Source organism: Lactuca saligna, chromosome 6 (assembly GCF_052625555.1).
Source record: "Lactuca saligna cultivar CGN05327 chromosome 6, ASM5262555v1, whole genome shotgun sequence".
In the NCBI taxonomy this organism is placed as follows: domain Eukaryota; kingdom Viridiplantae; phylum Streptophyta; class Magnoliopsida; order Asterales; family Asteraceae; genus Lactuca; species Lactuca saligna.
This window is the reverse complement of record NC_136422.1, coordinates 173370233-173380737: the sequence shown is the minus strand read 5'-3', so window position 1 is coordinate 173380737 and position 10505 is coordinate 173370233. Positions and strand designations below refer to the sequence as shown.

At 35.8% G+C, this 10505-nt stretch overlaps 2 protein-coding genes across 2 annotated transcripts; both read right to left on the bottom strand.

Moving 5' to 3' along the window:
* Window positions 1-237: 237 nt before the first annotated feature.
* On the bottom strand, window positions 238-3558 carry LOC145002177 (putative receptor protein kinase ZmPK1). Its single transcript, XM_078961474.1, has one exon. The coding sequence runs from the start codon at window positions 2843-2845 to the stop codon at window positions 344-346; it is 2502 nt and encodes an 833-aa protein (XP_078817600.1). The 5' UTR covers window positions 2846-3558; the 3' UTR covers window positions 238-343.
* Window positions 3559-3691: 133 nt separating this feature from the next.
* LOC145002178 (putative methyltransferase PMT25) lies at window positions 3692-7623 on the bottom strand. Its single transcript, XM_078961475.1, has 9 exons — window positions 7457-7623; window positions 5892-6725; window positions 5581-5730; window positions 5214-5484; window positions 5017-5127; window positions 4767-4941; window positions 4421-4693; window positions 4148-4342; window positions 3692-4051 (listed from the first exon to the last, which is right to left on the bottom strand). Exons 2-9 carry the CDS (start codon window positions 6693-6695, stop codon window positions 3823-3825), a joined length of 2208 nt encoding a protein of 735 aa, XP_078817601.1. The 5' UTR covers window positions 6696-6725; window positions 7457-7623; the 3' UTR covers window positions 3692-3822.
* Window positions 7624-10505: the final 2882 nt, after the last annotated feature.

Below are 10505 nucleotides of genomic sequence, written 5' to 3'. Positions count from 1 at the left end.
AGAACATAAATCATTTTGAGCTGTAAGTTAGGGATCTACAATCTTTAATTTGGTTTTGATTTTTCAGTCTAATATTTTAATTCTTCAAACGGGGCAATCTTCTTCCTACATTTTTATGATTAGATTTGCTCGTGAATAATCAATTTGATCTCTAGACGGAACTTGGTAACTAAGTAATGATAATTTAATTTATTATGTGCAACGATTCGATATATAATTTGCAGTATTATTTATCGGCTTCTTGGCATTTGATTTTACCAATGATTTGATATCAGTTCACAATATTAATCTTCATCTTGTTTGTTTGTTAATTCGAGAATACAACCGTACCGCTATCCTCATACTATATATCATTCTCTTGATGTAGAAGCATATTAACCACCTGCTTCATCGATGGTCGCACCTTCATATCTTCGTCGGCACATTTCAATGCAATTCTGACTAGATTTTCCATGGCGGTCCGATCATATTCACCACTTATTGAAGAATTTACAATCTCCTCAACCCAAGATTGGCTTCCATCGACCTCTTTGATCCTATCCCTCACCCACTCCATTAGAGAATACTCCTTATCCCCACTTTCATTGATTCTTTGTTGCTTCTTCCCAGTTGGACTCTGTCCTGTTATCATCTCCAATATCACAACCCCGTAGCTAAATACATCAACTTTTGAAGTGATTGGAAGATTAAACACCCATTCAGGAGCCATGTAACCTCGAGTCCCTCGGACTGTTGAAAAGTTCAAGTTCACAATTCGATCTCTATCGAATAGCTTTGAAAGTCCGAAATCCGCCACCTTGGGATTGTATTTAGCATCTAAGAGTATGTTATGAGGTTTCACATCACAATGTAGAACCCACTCCAAGCACTCTTCATGTAAATAAGCTAATCCTTTCGCTGTACCTTTTGCGATATTAAACCGTGTCTCCCAATCGAGTTTCCCTAGACGCAAGTTTCCAGCCAACGATCCATTCTCCATGTACTCGTAAACAATAAGCCTGTGCTTTCCTTCAGCACAATAACCCCATGTTTCTATTAGATTCATGTGATTCAACCTCCCAATTGTGCTGATCTCAGCTTGAAATTCATCTTCATCATGGTGGTTTGTATTCTTGAGCTTCTTGATTGCTGCAACTCGGTTATCTGATAAAATCCCTTTATACACAACACCAGCACCACCTCGACCTATCTCTTCGCTGAAATTAAGTGATGCCCTTTTCAGCTCACTGTATGTGAACTTCCTGAAGGCTGTTGCTACCGGAAAATAACTTTGATTGATTGTAACCGAGTGTTTCCTGCTCTTATACCAGAAAATTATTATGCCAATGATCTCAATAAACCCAATCACGCATCCTAACACAGCCACGTCGCTAAGTAGTTTGCTATCATGTTTTTTCTCGTACAATCTTATTATGGGTGTCCCCATCTGGCCTGCGCAACTGAAGTTTGATTTACTGAATCCCACTTTCGGATTAAAATATGACGCCAACTGTCTCGGTAATTTGATATACATATCACTGTAGAACCCCATTTGCATGTATCCATTATACAAAGAAGTCTTCATGTAGCAATAAAAGCATGCTCTGTCATAATCATAGGAATACTGGAACCCTTTGCAATTGCAATCATCTAAGCATTCTTTCTTGCATTCATTAACAGTGTAGTTCGGGTGATACCGAATATCGTAGCCATAGAATTCTGCTTGATGAATCACCACGAAACCATCATCCTCTGGTGTACACTCCTCGAAGTCGGGTGCACATCCGTAACTCCAATCTTCATAATTCACCATCTTGTAGCCAAATAAGCAAGCGCATCGCCTACCTGAATGTTGTGAATGAGTACAAAGACTATTTGGTCCACAAATACCATGAACCTTGCAAGAATGGGAAACAGCTTGCCATTGGACTTGCCATTTATTTCTTCTTTGATGCCCAATGATCCGACTGTAAACTCTTAGATTACCATCGATGTCAATCCTCATCATTCTTTGGGGTCCAATCCCAAAATCAGACGATAAAAATACAAAACCGTCTGATGAGTTGAATCGACCCTCGGAATCAAGGCTCGCTCTTTGATTGTTTATGTACTGATTTCTTCCACCTTCCCGACCTAGAGATTCGGGATCAGGCCAGTAGATGCTAGTTGATTCTAGACCTTCATAACGAATACGAAGAATGCTATCAAGGTCGAAAAAGAGCTTATAGAAACCAGAGGAGTAATTAGTAGCACTTCTTGAAGATACAAGTAGTTTGTTCCTAGTTAAAGGTTGATCTGGAAGAAGGGTGTCTGTTGGATGATCAAAGCTTTCCCAACGAATTTGTTCTCCTTCATAAAGAACAAGGTTACCTGTGTCATGAAGTTGCAATAGAAACGAAGAAGATGTTGATTTTGTGTGGGTTGACCAAATAATCGATTGACCAGCGTCTATTAAGACAAGATTGCCATCTTTGAATAATGAAAGCTTCGAGTATTTTCCATTTACAGGTGCATCTCGGTTAGCCATCCATACCACAGTGGGACCCCCTGACGTGGGTTGATCCGTGAACCACACAGCGAAGCAATAAGCATTATATCCGACTTGATGAAAACCGGCTGTGAAAACCCCATTTGGTGATACTAAAATGTCGTTGGTGTTTTCTACAGATAGAGATGAACCTCCGGTTAAGCCATGAACGGAGAAGAAGAGGTAGGAGAGAAAGAAGAAGACGAAGAAGATGGTATTCTTGTGGTGATGAACAAGAACAACAACCGGTGAAGACATGATATGTAGATTGAGAGAAACAAGAGCATTTATTGATCTAAAGAGAACGGTGGAATCATCATACAACATTTCAAAGGGCATAAATTTGGTTGATCCAAGGTTGTCGATAGTTGTCTAATGAGCAAATTGGATAGTTGTGTTTGTTTGTAGTTATTCATTGGCAGCAGTTTTATCATAAATGGAATAGGCTAATTTCACATGCGGGTGATCAACGAGTTAAGTGAACGTTCAAGATTGTGAGAATATTGCCTAAAATGATGATTTTTTTTTTTTTTATTTTAATTACGATTGAAATGGGGAATTTTTTTCAGTTAATCTCTTCACTTCAGGTAGTTTTTAGATGTTTTCTCAAACATGGATAATTCATTTACTACAAAATGGTTGTAACTTGTAGATGTTAAAATGGTTTTTTTTATTTATTTTTTATTTTTTTATTTTTTTATTTTTTTATTCAGCAACTCAATTAAGCAACTTTACCAAACAAGTTTTTATTTTCATTCAAGCATCTAGATAATGCACCCTCTAAATTAGGGATAGCAACCCATTTCACGACATGACATGAGAAATTAAATTTCGAATTCGTGTCCGTATCAAAATTCGACACGAAATTGACACGATATTAACATATAATTCGATACGAAATTGACACGATATTAACATATGTTTGTCGTGTGTATCATCGTTATCATGTTTTGTAAGGATTAATTTTGAATTAAATATCTAAAAGTTTATTTTATTTTTTCTTTTTTCGTATTTCGTTTTTATCATGTTTTAATCTGATCATTTTCGTGTTAATAAAACAAAACACGACATCATGTCATATTCATTTTACATAAAAATTTCTGAGTTGTGTCGTGTCAAGTAAAAAGATCTATCACCCATAATGATTTCCTTCCATAGAATAATGTTATGGTCATGAAACTCATGTTAGAAATCGTAAGCTTTTTCATAGATTGTATTTTGATGACTTTCATCTTATATCAATATAAATACAGGGAATTAGCTGTAAGTATTCAATTTGAAAGATTCTAGCACAACTGAAACCAGAATCACGAATTCTATTGAATGGCATAAGCTAAAGTTTCTACCTCGGTTGGTCTCCATAATGTTTTTTCAACACACAACAACCCTTCATTATCCTTGTTGTAACTCATTCGAACATTCCAATGAAGAGACTTCGCCATATTTTCAACCTCAGCAATTGTCTCCACATTGTCACGCACAATTAGTTTTCCTTCTGGCCTTAAAATCCTGTCCACTTCTGCAATCACAGATGCTAACTTGCACCTGTAACATGAAACAAAATATAGAGTGCTACATATAAAAAAAACAATTCCACAAAAGTACATTGATAAGAAACTTCTGAATGATGTATATATATACCTTTTTTTAAGATCTGAGAAAAGATGATCAGCATGAAGAAGATCATATGAACGTGGGTAAGTGCTGAATGATTCACACCAGTTATGATATATCCCAAAGAGTCCACGTTCATATATAATTGGAAGTGTATCTGGTGAATCAAGTGGGACCACATTCATCACCCATACGTTTAAATCTTTCAATGCAGCAGCAAATCTACAAACATTTAACAACAACAATAAGAATATATAACAAGAATCAAGACAAGATATTGTTATGACTTCCTTTACTTACCCTCCATAGATGGATCTCATGTCCATGATATTTCTAACACAAGACCAATCAATTCCTAAACCATTCAAATATGACTTTGACACAACACGTTTCCAGTGTTCATAGTCAGCAGTGAAGTCTTCAGGAGCTGGTTTTCCATAAACTCCAGATTCTGTGGCTTTTAACCAATAAGGTGGTGATTCCAACCTCTGAGGCCATGTTTTTGGCCACTTTGTTCCTCTAATTGATTCATCAACAGGGGCTTTATGCATGCATGCTTCAAGTTCTACATTCCTGTATGTATCAACACAATCATGTTAGGTATCAGTGAAACTTACTTTGTATCAAGAAAAACTAAAAAGTTTACCAGATTGCATCTGGATCATCGTTGGTTTCACATATAGGTGGATCATTTTGTTGTCTGTTGTCATAACATTCATTAGAAGTTGGCTTTTTGTATATTGCTGCACCAACTTGGTTTAATTTGTCACTATAAATCACCACCAGCTCCCAACACATAGCCTTTGTTAATTTAGACATAGCTGCCACAAGTTTTCAGATAACAATTTAATCAAACATTCAATGTGATTATATATAATTTGTTGATTTACACATACCTTTCCATATTTCAGAATCTTCTGTATTGTTTTGGTAAACTGGGGTAGCAGACCAAATAAAATAACCACCAGGTCGTAAAAGTCGGTTGAGCTCCAATAGAAGTTTTCCACCTGAAAATATATTCATATATCATACTGTATACTGTATACTGTGTAAAAAACGGAGACTTTAAAAAAAGAGTGCATGGAAGAATGACCTTCAATGTGCCATGGGACTCTGCAACGAGCACAATGAATGGCATCAAAGATTTTACTAGGAAAGGGCAATCTTTGGGTACCCATGACTGCTGAAATGGCAGGAATACCCCTCTCAAGAGCAAATTGCACTTGAGCTTCATGCTCATCTTTTGGAGCAAAAGACATTGTGATTACATCTCGCTCAAAAAGATATCCTCCAAAACTTGCTACTCCACATCCAACATCAAGAATCACACGGGTTCTTTTGCCCCATTTGATATCCGGAAGTGACTGAAATTATATAACGAATAACAAATCTTATTTTCACTGAAAATTACAACAACTTTTTATATATGGGAGAATAGAAAAGAAGCATCGGTGGCTTACTTTTTTGATATGATCGATATAATGAAGAGCACCATTCTTGAACTGAGTTCCACCCCCTGGAAAAGAAAGATACTCTCCTGTAACTTTGACCCAATTTTGATGCCCTTTGACTTCAGCGAGCTTTGTGCGTGGAACATTATTGTACCATATCTGAATGATACAATCAGAATCAGAGTTAAAAAATGAAACTAGTTAGAAACTTTCGATCAATCAACCAGACCTTATATTGAAATACCAATATGTTGGTATCCGATTTCTAATAGAATTCAAACTTTTTTAAGAAAATATAAAAAAAAGTCAAACTTTTTTACCTGGTCTCGGCTTCTAGGCCACCTGATTGGGGTCTTGTAACCTTGAGGAAGAGGGACAAGGCATGTAGGGGATTCAACAGGACAATGGCGTTCTCTGTGTTCATAGTGGAGTGTAGTACGAATCTTTCTAAGGGCTCCGAAATTGTCAAGACATGGAATAAAATCTGGACCTGTGGTCACATTACATGTCTTCCATTCGTATTCATCTTGGTTCTTCAAAACATCTGGTTGTCTTGATTCTTTCTCACTTGCTGACTCAGCTGCTTGTGTTGAAAAAGCTCCATTTTCAGTTCGAGATTCGTTCAAAATTTCAGACTGATCAGCAGCGGGGAAAGATTCTGTCTTTTTATCGCTTTCTGGTTTCGTTTCTTGTTTATCAACCTCAGAATCTGACTTTAGGGTTTCATTAGTATCGCTATTAAGATCATCCTCTGACTTTGACTTGTCATTTTGACTTGAATTAGAATCATCTCCTTTGTTAGATTCCGCGTTTCTTGATGTGGGTTCTTCGTCATTTGTATTTTCAGCCTCGATTTTTGATGGTTCCTCTTCATTACTAGTCTTTTCATCTTCAGGTAAATCACCAGAATTGTCTTCAAATAGGGGAGAAGGGTTTGTGGACACCTTGGCTTTTGACTCTGTTTTAGAATGCTGAGCTGGCAAGTCTGGATTTTGACCAGGGGCAACGGTTGTTGACATGAACATCCATACACCAATTAAACAAACACCGAAAACAACCACGATTGTTGCTGTGGAACATGATGACTTCTTTCCATCAACTCGGGAGTATTTTCCCTGAGCCATGTATTAGAAACCGGTGTTTCTAATAAATACCTGAAGGGCGCAAATGGAATTTGCATATTTAGTAGAAACTCACAGAAGTTCATGCATAATTTACAGAAAAGCCGACATTTTTCCCACAAGAAAATGAACAAAAAACAAATAGTTTGGTAATGAAGACTGGGGCCCGAAAATAATGCATGTATAATAAAGGAAAATGGCATCATGGAACCCTTGTATCATGTCATCATGTTGCAAAATAAAGAAAAAAAACATCCATGGCTGATGTCAATTCAATGTTTGAACCACTAAATTGTAAACAGGTGGAATCCCCCTGATCCTAAATGAGAACATGAAACGACTATAGTGATAGATACATCAAATAGCACATATTAAGAGCAATACTGTTCCTTGTGCTCGCTATATAATGCAAAATCAAACATGTAAACACCAAAATTCAACTAATTTAATGAATTAACAATTCGTCTCATGTTGCAAAAGAATGTATTTAATCAACTAGATTAACGAAATTTAGTACCAAGACACTGTTTGGAATTCCTCGTAGCCCAAACACTGCAACAGTGATCAATCTATATGCCAAATTCTTAAGCTATCAAATCAAAAATAAAAGCAAAAAGGTCTATGTCCATCAAGCTTTACAGCTCAATTAAAGTGTATGCAAGTGGTGAAAACTTAAGTAATATTAGAAGCTTCTTCGTACCAAAAGTTTTGTTCTTGTGATTGAGGCTTACGAAACATAAATTTAGTAAGAGAGAAGGATTTACCTTTAGGATTGTTCTTCTGGATCTGACAGAAGAGTTACCCTTTGAAGCTCATCTCCTTCAAGAATGGCAGAAAAATTAGTACGGAGGAGTAGAGGATATATAGGGAAGATAGAGCGAATGGTGAATATAATAAGAAACTGGTGTGGGGGCGGAAGAGGATAGTCGGATACGGTGGCGACAAAACGGGAGCAGATCCAGGGGTTCTGGTTCGCCGACTACCAATGAGGGGTCGATTTGTAAGTTTTGTAGATTGAGGGATGAATCATGGATAATCACAAACTTTAGATTTCTTTTACTTCAATTTAGAATACACACCCCTGGACTTTACCCTAAAGTCGGATACTTCCCCAAAAGACTTCACAATAAGAAGTAATAATATTAGCCAATTCAGTAAGGATATGATTGTTAGATAAATTAGATTAGGATCTTTTGGTAACTTCCAATTGAGATAAAATGCCCCAGAATAATCATAATCATCTATTTATTTAATGGAACTATTTAAGGAAAAAAATTGGTAGAAATTATAATCGATCTTCATGCTTTATCGATTTTGATGTTCTATATATTCAACCAATTCAAAAATCAAATAAATGTTTGTAATTGATTTCATTGACATGAATAGATTTTTTTTTCATAATTTTGAATTGCTTTTTGATTAAGTTATTCAAGATTCAAATTATTTAAATAATTTCAATAGTTAAGGAACGGATGCAAGTTGATTTAATGGTTCAGCTTCAAGGTTGAACGTATCCAAGTTTGATACAAATACTTTTATTACATGATGAATCAAGTATTTATTTGTCAACGTTCAGCGTCTTCGCTTTCCAAAAAGAAAAGCTTGTTTTACACTCTCTACCATTTAGAGGCAAGCAAACTAAAAAGTTAGGGTCCTTTTAAATAAACAAAGGGTTTTGAACTTGAGATATTTAGTTTTCCAGTATTTTTACTAGTGTTTATATATATATATATATATATATATATATATATATATATATATATATATATATATATATATATATATAACATAATTAGCTTTGAAATTGAAGGCTTTTTAGAATTGAGGACCCTAAGCTCTTACTTAGTTTTTCATAATGTAGAGCCGATCCTACTCTCTACATAACAGGTTGCTTGTTTTTCTTATGTAACAAATGCTGAAAAAACATATCAATGTTTGTCGTCTAACCATCACGAACCTCATTGTTAATAAGATCTATTGTATAGTATTTCTTGTTTTTGAATGTTGTTAAAGTCATTACACTTAGAATTGCAAATGGAATACCCTAATTGTCTCAAAAAGCTCATGATCATTAACAAACGAAAAACTATTAACAAAAATAAGTGTTATCAATACATGAAAAATAAAAAAATTTGTATTAAGTATACTTACGAGAAATTGACACTCTAATTGGATAGTGTTGGTTAACAGTAACACGATTTGATTCATATAAAGATCGTTAAAAACAGAATTCATAAGCAAAAGTAACGGATTTTAAAGAAAACGAAAAACCAGCCAGCTAAAAAGTGTAAATTTATGAAACTTAAAACGCTTCGTTAGGTCTCTTAAATAATGAATCTTCAGCTCCAAACGATTTTCTCTCGATCACAATAAGATGTAGTACTTGATTTTGAAGCTATCCCATGTTGACCAAAAAAACAAAAAAGTCGGACGGTACGACGTAAGCTTATTCGATATGTGGGGTTAGCTACACATCTCGTTAACTATTTTTTATCGTGCTTTTTAAATCAAACTATTCCATAATATTTGATTTCATTGGAAAAATGGTTTTCACTTGGAGTTATGTCACTTTCGCGAAAATACGTCAATCGCGAAGGTTATAAATTATAACGAAATTGTAACTTCGAACACACTTTTAACATAGTGTCATATTTCGTATGATATTTTCAATCGCATAATCGAAACCAGCACGTTTAGGACAATCATATGGCATGTTCGGAAAATTTTCTAAAAGTTAGAAATTGGACATGCTTTTCAAGGCGACAAATGGCAAAAGGAGGAGTGAATATGTAACATTTTTGTGCTCTAAATAGAGATGCAAATCTGCCTAAAATGATGACATTCATCTCTCTCTCTCTCTCTCTCTCTCTCTTTCTCTCTCTCTCTCTCCCTCTCTCTCTCTCTCTCTCATATTTGAAACTATTGGCGGCTGTCGGTGTCACAGCCGACAACTGTTGCCCTCCTCTACCCTCTTCCACTTAGTCACTTTGTTGCCTTGTCTCGAGCGACTTATCTATCATCGATCTCCCTTCCAATGAGCAGCTCTCCGACGACGCAAAAAATCAGTCGAGAAAGGCTTCACCGGCATCACACGCCACGTAAATTAACGCTCTTAGTTTTCCTCCAACTCATCGAGTTCCTATGAATTACATAAGCGTGACATCATGATCTAACTCGTCGAGTTTTCCTCCAACTCATCGAGTTTCTCCTTCTCAACAGAAACGAGACTTTCCCAGTATAACTCGTCGAGTTCCCTTGTGGAATTGTCGAGTTCCTTCAATAGAATCAAGAATGTTTGACCCAACTCGTCGAGTTCCTCTATGAAATCAGCGAGTTCCTCATAGTTCTTAGTCTATTAAGCCCTTTTCCTGAGATCAATAGTTCCAGAATATTGATCTACATTGTTACCATGGTATACATCTGTAAAGTCGACAACTTGATGGCTTTGCATGCTTCAAATGGACCCAATCTCGAGATATAGCAACCTACTTCTATGGATATGGTCTTTACTTAGACAAGAACGAGTTTAGGACCCTTTTATGAATCTAAGGACCAAGTAACACTGAGAATGGGAATTTTTAGCATTAGGACTATGAAGGTGATCATGCTCCAACAATGGGGTCAAAAGATCCACAAAACAACACTAATATAGATCTAAGCTATTAATCATCAAGTTTGAGACTTTTTACCTTAGAAATTTGTCAAAGACGAACGAGATCAGATGTATCACTAATCAAAATAGGTCAATAACAGTCACATGTGATTATACCAATCATGTAATGTAATTTTGTTAAACTAGTAATGTAGTAAACT

What these genes read in the sequence shown, in the direction of transcription:
- LOC145002177 (XM_078961474.1), bottom strand. Translation starts at nt 2,845, where the DNA reads ATGCCCTTTGAAATGTTGTATGATGATTCCACCGTTCTCTTTAGATCA.
- LOC145002178 (XM_078961475.1), bottom strand. Translation starts at nt 6,695, where the DNA reads ATGGCTCAGGGAAAATACTCCCGAGTTGATGGAAAGAAGTCATCATGT. An exon ending in GGCCTAGAAGCCGAGACCAG is followed by an intron (nt 5,731 to 5,891) that starts GTAAAAAAGTTT and finishes TGTATCATTCAG; the next exon opens with ATATGGTACAATAATGTTCC. An exon ending in AGTCCCATGGCACATTGAAG is followed by an intron (nt 5,128 to 5,213) that starts GTCATTCTTCCA and finishes ATATATTTTCAG; the next exon opens with GTGGAAAACTTCTATTGGAG.